The sequence below is a fragment of the Rosa rugosa genome, chromosome 5 (genome assembly GCF_958449725.1).
Source record: "Rosa rugosa chromosome 5, drRosRugo1.1, whole genome shotgun sequence".
In the NCBI taxonomy this organism is placed as follows: Eukaryota; Viridiplantae; Streptophyta; class Magnoliopsida; order Rosales; family Rosaceae; genus Rosa; species Rosa rugosa.
The window spans coordinates 13,259,361-13,276,136 of NC_084824.1; the positions used below are offsets into that span (position 1 = coordinate 13,259,361).

At 38.1% G+C, this 16,776-nt stretch overlaps 1 protein-coding gene across 1 annotated transcript; it reads left to right on the forward strand.

The window, feature by feature from the left end:
- The first annotated feature begins 232 nt into the window (after positions 1-232).
- LOC133712406 (uncharacterized) lies at positions 233-16,357 on the forward strand. Its single transcript, XM_062138511.1, has 20 exons — positions 233-1,681; positions 1,942-2,123; positions 2,842-3,488; positions 4,034-4,108; positions 4,200-4,307; positions 4,400-4,517; positions 4,705-4,846; positions 4,982-5,132; positions 5,901-6,530; positions 6,736-7,128; positions 8,989-9,569; positions 9,858-10,039; positions 11,400-12,004; positions 12,990-13,064; positions 13,141-13,248; positions 13,346-13,463; positions 13,688-13,829; positions 13,958-14,108; positions 14,605-15,234; positions 15,642-16,357. The coding sequence occupies exons 1-20, from the start codon at positions 1,101-1,103 to the stop codon at positions 16,095-16,097; spliced, it is 6,075 nt and encodes a 2,024-aa protein (XP_061994495.1). The 5' UTR covers positions 233-1,100; the 3' UTR covers positions 16,098-16,357.
- The last annotated feature ends 419 nt before the right edge of the window (positions 16,358-16,776 follow it).

Sequence of the window (16,776 nt, forward strand, 5' to 3'; positions counted from 1 at the left end):
CCTGTTTAACCTTCCTATACTTGAACGAGATGATGACCTGAAAGTTGAATGCATTTCAAAACCCTTTCAAAAAAACAAAGGACTTGCTTTTTTCTTAGTAATACTTTTTGTCTCTTTGAGGAAGTTAGTTAGTATTATATTTTATTTTCGTTGAAGAAATAAAAACAAAGGTTTGAGCAGGGGAGGTTTGTTCCAGAAACAAAACCCAGACGAGTCACACGTCAGTGGCATTTGCAAGCCGCCGTAACAACAATAACTCAACCTTTTACTCTATATCTGATCAAATCCTGAACAAACAAAACGTCAGATTCGTTGGCTATGGATATGGCTACAGAGAGAGAGAGGGCCACAGAGAAAAAAAAAAAAAAAGACCCTGTTTTTAATTTGTTTGTAAGAGAACAAAGTTGAATTCTTTTACCGCGTGGCTGAGCTGAGAGACGTCCACGCGGTCGTGGGAAAGCGTTAGATTCCCTGGTTCTACAGGCGTCATAGAATTTGTTATTAATCAATAGAAACGAGTACTGGTACTAGAAGAACCTCTCTCTCTTTCTATCTATCTATCTATCTCTCTCCACTGAAACCACATTTATAATTTATAGAAGACAGCACAGGCAGAGAGAGAGAGAGAGAGAGAGTTCTCTACTGACCTGTTCCTAATATTCATGTGCTTCTGTTTTGCTTCGAGGTCCCTATATTCTCTCTGCCGGCGATCTCACTTCTCTGACAGTCTCGGCCGTGTAGCACACTCTTCCGGCAAGTTGGTTCCTTTCTCTAGTTTAATTGTTTTCATTTCTGCTGGAAAGTTGTGATCTTGGTGTTGGTTTTTATGTAAAGTTGGGATCTTTGGTTGTGATGGGATTGATGGCTTTGTGGGTATGGTGTTACCTATGTATGGGATAAGCTTTAATGGATTTATGGGGTGGATGTTACCAGAAGATTTGTGGGGTTGTATTGGTGGGGGGATTTGATTGAGTTTATTTGGTGGAATCTGTGGTTTCAGTGAGCTGGGGTTGGTTGTTGTTCAATTGGGTATTTTTTGTTTGGTGGAGTTTGACTATAGGCATTGAAGAGTTTGTGGGTTTTGAGGGGAGTTGTGATTAATGGAGGCTTTTGGAGGCAAGCCTCGGAATATGTATGGTCCGGTGGTGCCGGATTTGAAGGCGGTTGGGAAGAAGAGTTTGGAGTGGGATTTGAATGATTGGAAATGGGACGGCCATGTTTTTACTGCCACTCCTTTGAATTCTGTGCCCTCTGATTGTAGGAGTAGGCAGTTGTTTCCGACTGGGCCGGAAACTCCATCCAATGCTGGTTGGTCCAACAGTAGTTCTTCTGGTTCGGATGATATTAGTCCGGGGAATGAGAAAGGTAAAAGAGAATTGGAGAAAAGGAGAAGGGCTGCTGTTGTAGAAAATGAAGAAATAAATGATGAAGCTGGGTCTCTTAATCTCAAGCTTGGTGGGCAGGTTTACCCAATTTTGGAAGAAGATGGAAAGACCGGGAAGAAGACGAAGATTGTTGGGACTACTTCCAACCGCGCGGTTTGTCAGGTGGAGGACTGCAAGGCTGATCTTAGCCATGCCAAGGATTACCACCGACGGCATAAGGTCTGTGATATGCATTCCAAGGCAACCACAGCTATGGTGGGTAATAATTTGCAGCGGTTTTGTCAACAGTGTAGCAGGTTAGTTCCATTTATGGTGATTCTTCCTAAGTGAAAAAATTATCTGTCCAGATCAATTGTTTGTTCCTTACTTATAGGGATTCCTTGTAGAAATATGATATGCATACAGAAATGGGGCCTTAATGATTGAGCTCCAAGAAGAGAGTTTGGTTGTTTAAGTTTCTTATTATGATATGCAGAGTTTATAAATATGATATACAGAGCTTGTTGTTATGCTTTGGGTCCATATCTGTTCATCACTGTGAGATACTCATGGGCAGGTTTCATGTTCTTCAAGAGTTTGATGAAGGGAAGAGAAGTTGTCGTAGACGTTTGGCTGGCCATAATAGGAGGAGAAGAAAAACACATCCTGACACTGTTGTTAATGGAGGCTCCATGAATGATGAAAGAGGAAGCAGTTATATATTGATTACTTTGCTAAGAATACTCTCCAATATGCACTGTAAGTCCTTTTATTGTTGCACATTCAATTGTTTGCTGCTTTACTGTGACACTAATTGATGTGTTGGTTGCATGGTTGATTTAGTGCTTGATTGTATTAGCTGATGTCTAAGTTCTTAAACTGTTCTTCTCTTAGGTTCAGTCACTATTGTATTGAGGGTTGTTGGAAAATGGATTTGTATAACTCTACTAAATCTACAGCTAGTTGTTATCTGGGTGGGAAAGGTGTAGTTGTTGATGGGTCCCAGATAGCCTTTGGTGCCCTATTTGGGGTACGAATTACAAATATTAGTTTGTCATCTGAGGCTTTTTTGATGAAACGTTAGAATTTTGATGTGTTGGCACCACATCAATAACAACAGACCACAATATTGAAAAAATTGCAAATTTCTTATTCGAGATCAATTTATACTGTCAGGTCAATAAATGACACACATGGTCCTTTGAAAAAAAAAAATGTATGACAGTGATATAGAGTGATTCTGGTTCTTTGGCTGATTCTTTTATAATTGTCTCTGGTTACTGAAGTTATTCTCTTTTTGCACATTGGTCCATGCTCTTTCTACTCTTGATTTGTTGGATGTTCATATTTTGTATATTAGGATGCATAAAGGGTGTACTTTTATGTTGGCCATCATTCTGCTTCTTTTCTATCATTATTGCAGCATCATTTGTCAGACTAATTTGATTCGATGTATTATGATATTTACAAAATGCAGCTAATAGTTCTGATCAAACAAAGGATCAGGATCTGCTTTCTCATCTGTTGAAGAACATAGCCAATAATATTGGCACTGTTGATGGAAGGAACATATCTGCATTGCTGCAGGGATCTCAAGGTTTACTTAATGGTGGGTCTTCCGTTCAGACTGCACAGAAGGTGCCAGATATTGGTTTCAATGGCAAGGAACCCAGTAGGCCTTCTGTTTCAACCTCTAAGATGGACGATTGTGTTAATCTTAATGGTCATTTAAGGCCTACAGGACAGTGTCCGACAGGACCTGCATCAGATAAGTTACTGAACAGAATATCTTCAGTTGGTGGTGATCTTGGAAGTCAAGCTCTTTCTGGTGTGCAGGCTACCAAGTCACTTTCCTCAAGAGACAGTCTTCCGTCCAAATCAGTTGCACCGGAATATGGGAGGATCCAGTTAAATGAGATCGATTTAAATAATACATATGACGATTCACAGGAGTGTTTAGAGAACCTAGGGAATTCTCATGTTCCTGTAAATCCAGGGACCGAGTCTCATGGAGGTCCCTTTTGGATACAGCGTGATTCTCAAAAGTCAAGCCCACCTCAGACAAGTGGGAATTCAGACTCAGCTGCTACTCGGTCACCATCAAGTTCTAGTGGAGAAGCTCAGGTAGATGTTGTAATTGCATGTATTTTCCTATAAATTTGCTTGGTATTGTTGTATGATGTCGAGTCCATTGCTCCAGTTATGTGGCTCTCTGTCCACAGGATTCTATTGAATGACCTCGATAATTTAGTGTTTCCTTTGTGTGTGCAGTCATTGTAGTTTATTATTATTCACCATCGTAAGGCCCATATGTTTAGTAAAATGGCAGTGCTTGAGGTTCTAAAACTGTACATAATTTTTTCTTTACAACTATTTCCCAAATGATTGCAAGATGAAGTACTTGGTTATGGCATCATAAAAATACTAATACTTTGACATAAAAGTTGAGATGGGTTGTTCTCTTTTATTAAACATATAGGGCTGTTTATATCTAAACTGTTGTGTGTGTATGCACTTGAATCAATAGAGTTGTAGTTAAAGTAATAAGTGGTTACAGAAGTTAAACTGGAACATGCATTTTTTCTTTTCTTTTTAATGTGAAAGATGATGATGTAAAGTGTGTCCGAGTGTCATATGTCTTACCACCCTTTTTTTATGCCAAATATCAGAGTCGCACGGATCGGATTGTCTTCAAACTATTTGGAAAAGACCCGAGTGATCTTCCATTTGGTCTGCGATCACAGGTAATTTTGTGCTGACTTTGCTTCTTTTTAATGTAATTTAGTGTTTCATTCTGCTGACTTTATGATTTTATAATTTGTTTTGCATATCCAGGTCCTCGGCTGGTTATCCAGCACTCCTACAGACATTGAAAGCTACATAAGGCCAGGCTGTATAATTTTGACAATTTACCTCCGTCTAGAAAAATCCACATGGGAGGAGGTATACTTCTGCGCATGCCAGATGTTGAAGCAGATCCTTGTATCATGAAGATCTCCTTTTCATCTCTATAATTGTTCCGTGTTTTTATACAGCTTTGCTGTCATCTGGGATCCAGTTTGGCAAAACTTCTAGATGCTTCCAATGATCCTTTTTGGAGAACAGGATGGGTGTATACGAGGGTGCAACATTTTGTAGCATTTGTGTACAATGGTTTGTTCTCTCACATTCTCTATTTCATCTACATTTATAATTTGTATAAACATATTTGTACAATGCGTGTGTACAGAATCATGCTTTATTTATGTAATTAATTATTTATTGGTTAATCCATATAGGATTGACTAAAACACTAGTCCTCTGAGAGAGAGCATTTTAATTAGTTGTTTCTGTCTTGCAGGTCAGGTTGTCTTAGACACACCCTTACCTCTTAGAAGCCACAAAACATGCAGGATCTCATGCATCAAACCAATTGCTGTCTCTTTATCTGAGAGAGCTGAATTTGTAGTGAAAGGTTTTAATCTTTCTAGTTCCACTACAAGGTATTCTTCATGTTTCACTGTTTCAATAGTACCTCAGTACTTCTGCAGATCTCTCGTGTCAGAAGTTGTTTCAGAATTAATACCTATTAGCAATTCAGCACCAGTAGGCAAATACTAAATTCTAGCTGTTGTCAGGTTACTCTGTGCTCTAGAAGGGAAGTATTTGGCCCAAGAAACTTGTCATGATTTGATGGAAGCTACTGATACAACTAGTGAGCATGGTGAGCTACAGTGCCTCAGATTCTCTTGCTCTATCCCAGATGCTACTGGCCGAGGATTCATTGAGGTGCCACCATATGTCTTTTTTATTCATTTATATTTAATATATGAAATTCTTTAATAGAGCACTATTACTAAAAAATATTTTCTAGCAGTGACATGGCCTTTACCAAAAGTTCCTCAGTCTACTTATCGATTTGGCATATAGTACATTGTATGCCAGCCACCACTTCTTCTTCCATGAACAACTTCTGTTGATATATAGTCCTTCATAGGCCATTACTAGTGTGAAGTACACTCTGCAAGTAGTCACTTAATTTTTACAGAAGTTGCCTTTGGCTACTTTGAAACTGCTTTTGATTTTGTGGAAGTTCCAGGACTTTCAGAGCAGCTGGACCTTGGTTTACTATGAAGCACAAATCCTTTTTTTCATTGTTGCTACGGCTGACCCAGAAAAGATCTTTGGGTCTCTATGCATTCCCTGGTCCCCTTCTTTCTTTGTAAACTTCTTGAAACCAACCATTGTTTACAAAGTTGGTCCAAAATCTTTTTATAAATTTTTTGTCATGAAAGCATTTCCATTTACAATAATCAAAGTGCATTAAAAACTGGGGCAGTTAAATGAAGTCTGAAAAAAAATCTATTGCCGAAGTTGGAAGTCCAATAAAAAAAAAAAATAATAAAAAAAGCTAGAGGAGAAGTATCAGAAGGCTTAAAAGAAGAAAGAAAAAGGTCAAACACAGTGCATTAATAGAAGAATGCTCTGCATAAACCATTTGGTTCAGTAATTCAAAAATTCGTAGCTCTGGTTCTTATAATTTAATTTTGATATCAGGTTGAAGATCACGGTCTCAGTAGCAGCTTCTTTCCATTCATAGTTGCAGAGCAGGAAGTATGTTCAGAGATTTGCATGCTGGAGGATGCTATTGAGGCTGCCAATGACATGCAGAGAGATCCTGAAATAATGGAAGCCAAGAACCAAGCCATGGACTTCATACATGAATTGGGTTGGCTCCTTCATAAAAGTCAAGTCAAGTTAAGACTTGGTCTCACAGATCCCAAACTAGATCTGTTTCCTTTTCAACGGTTTAGATTACTTATGGAGTTCTCCATGGAGCATGATTGGTGTGCTGTAGTGAATAAACTCTTAGGCATTCTGTATGAAGGTACTGTTGACGCTGGAGAGCATCTTTCCATTGAGCTTGCATTATTGGATATGGGCCTCCTCCACAGAGCTGTGCAAAGAAATTGCAAGCCTATGGTGGAATTCTTGTTAAGATTTGTCCCAGATAAAGGTTTAGATAAAGCAGAGTTGGAGGAGAAGCAACAAGTTGACAGGAACAGCAACAGGTTCTTATTTAGACCTGATGTTGTCGGTCCCATGGGGTTGACTCCTCTTCATGTTGCAGCTAGTACAGATGGCTGTGAGTATGTTTTGGATGCCTTAACTAATGATCCTGGAAAGGTAATTTCTTCTTATACATTGCTACATATTGATTATTTATATGTAGAAATCACACTGAGCTATTATCCAAAAACATTAAAACTGAAACCACTGCAGCCTTCCAGTCTAGAAAAATGGAAGAGAAAGTACCAAACTGAAGCCCACAATTTTAATTTGTATCTTGTTAGATAATCAATTCTTATATTGATGTGGCTTCTTTCTGCAGGTGGGAATTAAAGCTTGGAAAAATGCCCGAGACAGTTTAGGATTGACACCATATGATTATGCATGCCTGCGAGGCCGTTACACATATATCCATATCGTCCAGAGGAAAATCAGCAAAACAGAAAGCGGTCATGTGGTGCTTGATATCCCTGGCACGATTTTAGACAAGAACACCAAGCAGAAACAAATAGACGGGCATAAATCATCAAAAGTAGCCAGCTTCAACACTGAAAAGATTGCAATGACAGCAATGCACGGAGACTGCAAGTTATGTAACCAGAAACTAGCATATGGCAGCACAAGGTCACTGGTGTACAGACCGGCAATGCTGTCAATGGTGGCCGTTGCTGCTGTCTGTGTTTGTGTGGCCTTGCTATTTAAGAGCTCACCCGAAGTTGTTTTCGTGTTCCGGCCCTTCAGGTGGGAACTCTTGAAGTATGGTCCAAGCTAAGCTAGTCACCTGTATTCATTCACGCTGACTCTGGCTCCTAGGTCATTTCTTTTGATTCTATAAGCCTATATGAGAAATCTATTGAGTACTGGTTCTCTGCATCGGTCTAGATTTCAATGGGAAGTGCACTGTATGTATCAATTATAGTTCATATGAAGTATATAGAGAAAGTTGATGGTAAATAGGACTATTGACTGATGGATAGACATGAACTTAGCTATTTTTTTTTTTTTTTCTGTGTAAATCTGAGCTTATGAGATAACATGGGCTTCTGAGATTGCTCACCAGATGTTATTGTACACAATTCTTGCTCCAAAATGGATATCAGAACGGCACAACATGTCGATTAATTTTATTTGAAGCATGGACACCAAGTGTTTTGGTTCAAAAGTGTCAACTTCGGTCCAACTTGAAAAGTGTCAAATTAAAATTCAAAGAAAACAACATAAAACAGCCATCAAATTACATTCAATGACTAGATTCATTATGAAAAATACCAAAACTTTTATTATAAATAATCATGAGAATGATTTCATATATACTTCAATAATTTAATATAAAAATTACATTTAATATATACTTTTTTTTTTACTTTGCCAAAAAAAAAAAAAAGTTATATAGTTTTTTTTTAGATAATTTCAGTAACAGCAACGAAAACTAACACATGTTCAAGATTAAAATATAAAATCATGGTGTACATTGACTCTAATTTTAATTTCATGACTGAGAAACTTTTCTCTCAGAAATGCAGCTTCCTTTCCTTTTTTTTTTTTTTTTTGGTTACAAGCTTCCTTTCCTTTGCTATACCCATTTATAATTTATTATTATCATTATACTAGCCCTTTAAAATGTGCTCCGCACATGTCAATTGGTTTTTTTTTTTTTTTTTAAATTAAAAAAAAAGTTACAGCAGTTTTTCTCCTGATTTTGAGGAAGTTTCTCATTTTTTCATGGGAGGTATTGATGTAGTCAATTGACTATCTTATCCTCATATATAATAATTTATTTATTAATATCTATATTATGTGAGGGCATATATGGTAGTTCAAAAATTTAACCATTCCCTAAAAAATTGGCTTAATTATATAAGATTTTGCTGCAGGTTTTAAATGGCTTTATGGTAATTTGGAGATGCAATTATTATGAGCAGTAGTTCCACTCATTTTCTTTCTAGTTTCTGCACGTACCTTTTGCACTCATTTCGGTGGGTTCATGATCCTGCTCCTGAGGATATAAAGGTAATTCCCTCTCTCTCTCTCTCTCTCTCACCACTGAAACCGCATTTACGCACAGTCTTTTCCTAACCTTTCCTAATTTTCATGTGCTTCTGCTTCTGCTTCTTCCTCCTCCTCCGGCGATCTCAGCAGTCCTCCGCAGCTCTCAGTATCGACTCCACTGGCAAGTTTCTCTATCAAAGTCTTTACCTTTTTCATTTCCCCAAGGATTTATGTTCATAAAGTTGCAAACTTTGATCATGGTGATGATTTTGAGGGATCGTGAATTGGCTCGTTAGTGGTTTTTGGGGGGTTAATTGTGTAATTCGTGGGGTTTGGGAATCTGGGAAGCTACTGTTTTAGCTTCATGGATACAGATGCACTGTTTTTTGGATGTATGGGGTCCATACAGAGAGCAATTACCACTAATTTGTGGGGGTTGTGATGTTTTCGTGTTGAGTTTATTGATCTGTTTGGTGGAATCTCAAGTTATTGATCTCAGTTAGCTCAACTGGGTAATTGTATGTGCTGGAGTTTGACTATTGGGGTTGCAGAGTATCTGGGGGTTGTGAATTTTTGATCTATGGAGAGTTTTGGAGCCAAGAATCGTGGGTTTTATGGTCCGGTGGCGACGGATTTGAGGGGAGTTGGGAAGAGGAGTTTGGAGTGGGATTTGAATGATTGGAAGTGGGATGGTGATCTTTTTGCTGCTAGTCCTTTGAATTCTGTGCTGTCTGATTGTAGGAGTAGGCAGTTGTTCCCGGCTGGGCCGGGAACTCCTTCCAATGCTGGCTTCTCTAACAGTTGTTCTTCGGGTTCCGATGATATCAGTCCCGGGAATGAGAAAGGGAAGAGAGAAGTGGAGAAAAGGAGACGGGGTGTTGTTATGGAAAATGAAGAGTTGCATGATGAAGCTAGGTCTCTTAATCTTAACCTTGGAGGGCAAGCTTACCCGATTGTTGAAGGAGAGGTAAATACTGGGAAGAAGACAAAGATAGTTGGGAATGGGACTACTTCAAATCGCGCTGTTTGTCAGGTGGAGGACTGTAGGGCTGATCTTAGCAATGCCAAGGATTATCACAGACGGCATAAGGTCTGTGTTATGCATTCTAAGGCGAGTGAAGCACTGGTGGGAAATGCTATGCAGCGGTTCTGTCAACAGTGTAGCAGGTTAGTTCATTTTATGGTTATTCTTGTTTTGTGGAAACATTTCCAAGTTTTTTTTTTTTTTTTTTTCCCAGAATTAAGGTCGAGGTCATTTAGTTCACTTTATCTTAGACATTCTTCCTAGAAGGATGATACAACCTATTCTTAGTTGTATAAGTTTCTGATTATGGGTTTGCTGTTCTTATGATTTGGGTTCATAGCCATCCATCACTGTATTATGGATAGTTGAGCTTTTCAGAATTTCTTGGTCTTTTGTTGATTTAGTTGCAAAATGTTTATCCTCGTGGGCAGGTTTCATGTTCTTAAAGAGTTTGATGAAGGGAAGAGAAGTTGTCGTAGGCGTTTGGCTGGCCATAATAAGAGGAGAAGAAAAACACTTCCTGACACTGCTGTTAATGCAGGCTCCTTGAACGATGAAATTGGAAGCAATTATCTATTAATTAGTTTGCTGAGAATACTCTCCAATATGCACTGTAAGTCTTTGTCTTATTGCACTCGATTGTTTGTTGCTTTACTGAGGCATTCAAATTGATGTTAAGTGGTCACATGATTGATTGATGTTGTGCTGGATGTTGATGAACTTCTGCTCTGCTCTTATGTTTAGTCATTATGTATAATATGTGATTTAGGATTGTTGGAAAGTGGCTTTATCAATCAAATTTTTATTACTCTACAAAGTCCTAGTAGCTATTGGGAGGAAATGGTATTCAGTTCATGGGGTCCCTTAACTACTTAAGGTGCTATATTTGCTGTACAACAGATGATGATAATAGTTTCTCTGAGGTTAATTTGATGTAACTCTTGAGTTGTGTTGCCCGGGCATGAGAAGAAATTCCACAGCCTTTTTGAGTTGAACATATGGATAAACCATACGGTTGAAAAGATTGCGAAGTTCTTACTCCAGATTACTCCTATGCTTGAAGTTGGGTCTTTGGGACTGGGGCAATTTATTTCATTTATCTGAGAATTATGTGAGACGTTTAAAGTTTATTTCCTTGGCATGAGAGTAGAATCTATGACCTTTTCCTTCAGTTAAATTTGTGTAGATGGGCGTAATGTTGAAAAAATTTCAATATTTTTCAATCCAGATTACTAATTATATGCTTCAAGTTGGATTCTTTTGAGATCACTGTGCTGGACTTTCACTACCATACTTGATATAATTACCCATCTCATTCATAGGCTATTCATTATTAGGTTTTATGAGGTTAAGTGGTTGAAAAGTTTGATGTTTTCAGGCTTCTTACTCCAAACTATTCCGGTGCTTGTGACTAGATCTTTAAGCAAAGGGGGCTGAACTGTGACTACCATATATGATGTCATTACCCTTTCCTGAGGCAGTTCTTTTTTATTATTTTTTCTTTTCAGGTTAGTTTGATGAAAATAGCCTAAGAATGAGACTAAAGGTCCCCTTGAGTGGTTGATACATCGACCAGTCTGTTTTGATCTTCTTACTCCAAATTACTCCTATGCTTGAACTGGATCCTTTGAGGCCAGGGTGTCCAACTATCACTTACATAAACAATACCAGTGATGAGACAATTCTTTTTCTAGATATATATTTCCCGTCTTTTGTTTGGGAACTTGTTGCTGATATTGTGATACCTTAACTCTCACTTTTGGACTGTCGTCTTTTGAATTCTAGAATGTATCAACGACGGACTTGATAGTGAATTCTAATTCCCAGAATAAATTCTACAAGCAATTATATTTCAGTGCTTGTATTATAATAGTGTTTGGTTGAATATGTTTCTGTTAGTTTTCTCTACTCATTGTAAGTGTTGCATTTTTCATATTATTTTACTCAACATTTTATGCCTTTGCAAATTGCAGCTAATAGTTCTGATCAAACGAAGGATCAGGATCTGCTATCTCACCTGTTGAAGAGCCTAGCCAATCTTGCTGGTACAGTTGATGGGAGAAACATATCTGCATTACTTCAGGCATCTCAAGGTTTACCTAACACTGGGTCTTCCATCAAGACTGCACAACAGGTTCCAGATACGGTTTCCAACATCTTTGAACCCAGTAGGCCTTCTGTTTCTGCCTCAAGTATGGATGATTGTGTTATTATTGAGGAACCTTTAAGGCCCATAGGACAGTGCCCGATATTGCCTGCATCAGATATGCAAAAGAGAAGATCTTCAGTTGATGGTGATCTTGGAAGTCAAATTACTTCAGGTCTACAGGCCAACAAGCCACTTCCTTCAAGAGAAAGTGCTCCAACCAATTCAGTTACACCGATCCAGTTACTTGAGATTGATTTAAATAGTCCATATGATGATTCACAGGACTATTTAGAGAACCTAGGGACTTGTCATGTCACTATAAATCCAGGGATACAACAAGATTCTCACAAGTCAAGCCCACCTCAGACCAGTGGGAATTCAGACTCAACTTTTACTCAGTCACCATCAAGTTCTAGTGGAGAATCTCAGGTATATTCCTTTTGTAATTATATTTCATTCTCTATTGAATTGCTTAGTTATAATTCTTTTAATTCCTTTTGGTGGATGACTCTCAGCCCAGTGCTATGTATGTGACTGTCTTTTCATTAGGCTATGTCGAAGGACCTCCATTATTTATTCTTCCCTTTCCTTGTGTACTTAACTGTGATTTTTCCATATAATAGGATTTTTTTTTTCCTGGCGGAAACTAGGGATGAACCTGTTAATTGTTGTTAATCACAACATGGGCCATAACTTCTCCTTTTTTTTTTTTTTTTGGCTGTAAGATAGCTTTGTCATCTCCTTTATTCACTACATCACTAGTTAGGGGGTTCTTAACTTGTCTGTTTAACTCGTCTATTGAGTGCTTTGATGACGAAGGGCTTGGTTATGGAATACTTAGAAATGCTTTTATTGTGACATAAAAGTTGAGATGGACTGTTCTCTTTTAATTTCTGTGATATATATATGGAGGGCCTTTCCACTAAGGGATCCCTTTTTTTAGCTAATTTGAGGGATTGATTATTGCACCAACTTTTTGATTACCTATCAACATTTCTACCGTTCAGTTTTTAGGTCCTAATGTATAGATCACTTTTGCAAATTTTCAGCCAAATTGATGATCGTTAAGGTATCGAACTAGATTAAATGAATGGACGAACCGTATCTGTCCAACCTGAACCGTTCATGTTTATAATGGTAAATCGCAGTCATGAATGCCTTAATGATTATCAATTTGGCTGTAATCTACTCATATAGACCTAAAAACTGAAGGGTTGAGATGTGGATATGTGATCGAAAAGTGGTATAATGATCGATCCCTTAAAATGGCCAAAAAAGGGATCCCTTAGTAGAAGGGCCCTGTATATATATGTATATATATAAGCATGCACAGTTTTTTTTTTTTTTTTAGATTGAAAAGCTAGTAGTGAATGTGTGTGGAGTCTTAACTGCTCTTTTTTCTGCAAAATATCAGAATCGCACAGACCGCATTGTTTTTAAACTCTTTGGAAAAGACCCGAATGAACTTCCATTTGTTCTGCGATCACAGGTAATCTTGTGTGTGTACTATTCAATGTAACTTGGTGCGTATATAGCATGGATTTATGATTACTTTGATTATCCAGATTATCGACTGGTTATCCCATAGTCCTACAGAGATTGAAAGCTATATAAGGCCAGGATGCATCATTTTGACAATTTACCTCCGTCTAGAAAAATCCACGTGGGAGGAGGTATGCTTCTGTTGTGATGCCAGAATGTAGATTGCTGATTTATTTATCAGGAAGATCTCTGTTTCATCTCTTCCTTGTTTGTTATGTGTGTATGCAGCTCTGCTGTCATCTGGGATCCAGTTTGCAAAGACTTTTAGATGCCGCCAATGATCCTTTCTGGAGAACAGGATGGGTGTATACTAGGATGCAACATTTTGTTGCGTTTATGTACAATGGTTTGTTCTTTTAACCCCTCTCACTGATACTTACCTTTTCATGTATTATAGAATACATATACACGTGTGGTACACTCATGTGTTTAGTGGCCTTATAAGTTCTTTCTGTTTAACAGTTCTGTTTTAGTAATTCAATTATATATATCCTAATGTGTATTTGGATTGACCAAACCGATTATGTTATGAAAGATAAAGCATTTTGACTAGTTATGTCTGACCTGCAGGTCAAGTTGTCTTAGACACAACCTTACCTCTTAAAAGCCAAAAAAGTTGCAGGATATCAAGCATCAAACCAATTGCAGTCTCTTTATCTGAGAGAGCCCAGTTTGTTGTAAAAGGCTTTAACCTTCCTCATTCCACCACGAGGTATTCTTCATCTTACATTTGTGCCTCATTACTTTGTTCCCGATAAGCCTACTGATTTTGCAGACGTTCTCATTTTAGATTCTATTTCAGATAAATGGGAAAAATACTTAATCTTATATCTTTTACAGGTTACTATGTGCTCTAGAAGGGAAGTATCTGGCGCAAGAAGCTTGTGATGACGTGATGGATGGTGCTGATACAACTGTTGAGCATGATGAGCTACAGTGCATCAGATTCTCCTGCTCTATACCAAATGTTACTGGGCGAGGATTCATTGAGGTAATGCCATATGTTCATTTTGATTTCTATCTTTAAGTTGAAGTGAGCTCAGCTCTTGTTAGTAGATTGTACAAATTTCTTTTAAAAAGTGTCATTAATATTGAATTCAGCAGTCAGATTTCATACACTGAAAGTCAATCAGCTGATGATTTGACATATATCATGTCCATGCCATTTTTAGCCTTTCTCTTACGCCAGTTCTTGTTGGTAGATATGAAAACATGATTAGTAACAAATCTTGAATTCTATCGGTGAGATTTCCTATATCAAAAGTTCCTCAGTGTAATGATTTGACATATATCACATTAAATGGCATTTAGTTAGCTTTTCTCTAACGCTAGCTCATGTTGATATTCAGTCCTACACTGGCCATTTGTTTATACGGAAATGAAAAAGGCCCAAGACAGTGCATAGTATATGAATACGTCATTTGTTTCAGTTTTGGAGAACGTATGAAATTTGTAATAAATTCTTGTGATCAAATTTTTGAAATCAGGTTGAAGATCTTGGTCTCAGTAGCAGCTTCTTTCCATTTATAGTTGCAGAGCAGGAAGTGTGTTCAGAGATTTGTATGTTGGAGGATGTGATTGAGGCAGCTGAGACTGTTGATGACATCCAGGCAGATCCTGAAATATTAGAAGCCAAGAACCAGGCTATGGACTTTATACATGAATTGGGTTGGCTTCTTCATAGAAGTCATGTTAAGTTTAGACTTGGTCACCTGGATCCCAACCTAGATCTATTTCCTTTTAGACGGTTCAAATTACTTATGGAGTTTTCTGTGGATCATGACTGGTGTGCTGTAGTGAAGAAACTCTTGAAGCTTCTGTTTGACAGTACTGTTGACACCGGAGAACATCCTTCCGTTCCGCTTGCATTATTGGATATGGCCCTCCTCCACAGAGCTGTTCGAAGAAATTGCAGACCTATGGTAGAACTGTTGTTAAGATTTGTTCCAGATAAAGGTTTAGAATCTGAACAGAAGAAATACGTTGAAGGGGAAGACAACAGTTTCTTATTTAAACCTGATGGTGTTGGTCCCCTGGGGTTGACTCCTCTTCATGTTGCAGCTAGTATTGATGGTTGTGAGCACGTATTGGATGCTTTAACTGATGATCCTGGAAAGGTAAGTTCTTGACACATTATTAGTTTTATTTATATTTATTTATTGTTTTATATCTAACTGTATGACAATCACAATGAGTTGGACAACATTTATCTCAATTCTACCACGCATCTTACCTTCTGCTCATACAATCGATTTGCATCTCTGCTCATTATGGATCACCCATTATCTCTTTTCTTATAGATCATGGATCTGAAACCACTCCCAAGTATTATTTTGTTCTTTTTGAATTTCTCCCCTGTCCACATGTTTCTTGGCACACTCATTTTAAAAGTGCATTGTGTGACGTTAGATTTTAAAGATCCCGGCATGTCTAGGACTGCTGTTTTCGACAAGTTTTTTGCATATTGAGTTCTAGATTATTCGGCAATCCATTGATCATATTTATATGGGTCTGCCCTCTTTAGGTGGGAATTGAAGCTTGGAAAAATGCTCGAGACAGTACAGGAATGACACCATATGATTATGCATCCATGCAAGGCCGCTACTCCTATATCAATCTTGTTCAGAGGAAAATCAGCAAGAAACTTGAGAGCGGGCATGTGGTTCTTGATATCCCCGGCACTCTGTTAGAGAGCAATAGCAAGCAGAAGCAATCAGATGGGCATAGATCATCAAAAGTAGCTAGCCTTGACACCGAAAAGTTTGAAATAAATGCATTAATACGAAGTGATTGCAAGTTATGTAGCCAGAAACTAGCTTATGGCAGCACAAGGTCACTGGTGTACAGGCCGGCAATGTTGTCGATGGTGGCCATTGCTGCCGTCTGTGTCTGTGTGGCCTTGTTCTTTAAGAGCACACCTGAAGTTGTTTTCATCTTCCACCCCTTCCGGTGGGAGCATTTGAAGTTTGGCTCAAGCTAAGCTAGTTTGTGTGCTACTAATTCCTAGGGTTTCTGTTGTTTGTATGTAATGTATATCTGAGCTTCCAAAATAACATGGACTTTTGGGGATTGCTCACCAGGTTGTGTCCTTCTTGGTAAGACCATATTGCTTCCCTTTGCCCCTATCATTGTAATTTGTACGAGTAATTGTAAACACCATCATAAAGTGGATAACACCAATATTTGTTTGTTATATTTTCCTAGTCAAAATAAAGCAATGGCTCCAGTTGGTTTGGTTAACCGCTCTTTCAGTATGGTCCAACTTCATTTCCTCAGCCTTCATGTGACGTTCAACAAATTACTATAAGAATAAAAGATCTTGGAAAATAAAAAAATCATTTTATTCAAGTGCTAGTTAAAATTCACGTACTTGCCAGCTGAAGGATGTCTCAGTAAGATCCTAGTCTTTGCTACGAAATGTATAAACAAAAGTACTTGCAGCATGGTAACATACTTTCCATAATTAGTTACACGCCTCCATGCTCCATCTGATTGCTTTAGCACTCGGAAGAGTACTGTGCATGGAGCTTCTCTTCTTAACAAATGCCTAACTTGGAGAATGAGGGATGGCACCAGGATCTGTTTTTGGACTGACTGGTGGGTAACCTCTGAATCACAATATTACTTTGCTCTTCCCTCTCTGCTATTATTGATTTAAA

Coding starts and splice junctions, on each gene's coding strand:
- LOC133712406 (XM_062138511.1), top strand. CDS start 1,101: ATGGAGGCTTTTGGAGGCAAGCCTCGGAATATGTATGGTCCGGTGGTG. Junction 4,518..4,704: donor TGTAGCATTTGTGTACAATG/GTTTGTTCTCTC, acceptor TCTGTCTTGCAG/GTCAGGTTGTCTTAGACACA. Junction 14,109..14,604: donor CTGGGCGAGGATTCATTGAG/GTAATGCCATAT, acceptor TTTTGAAATCAG/GTTGAAGATCTTGGTCTCAG.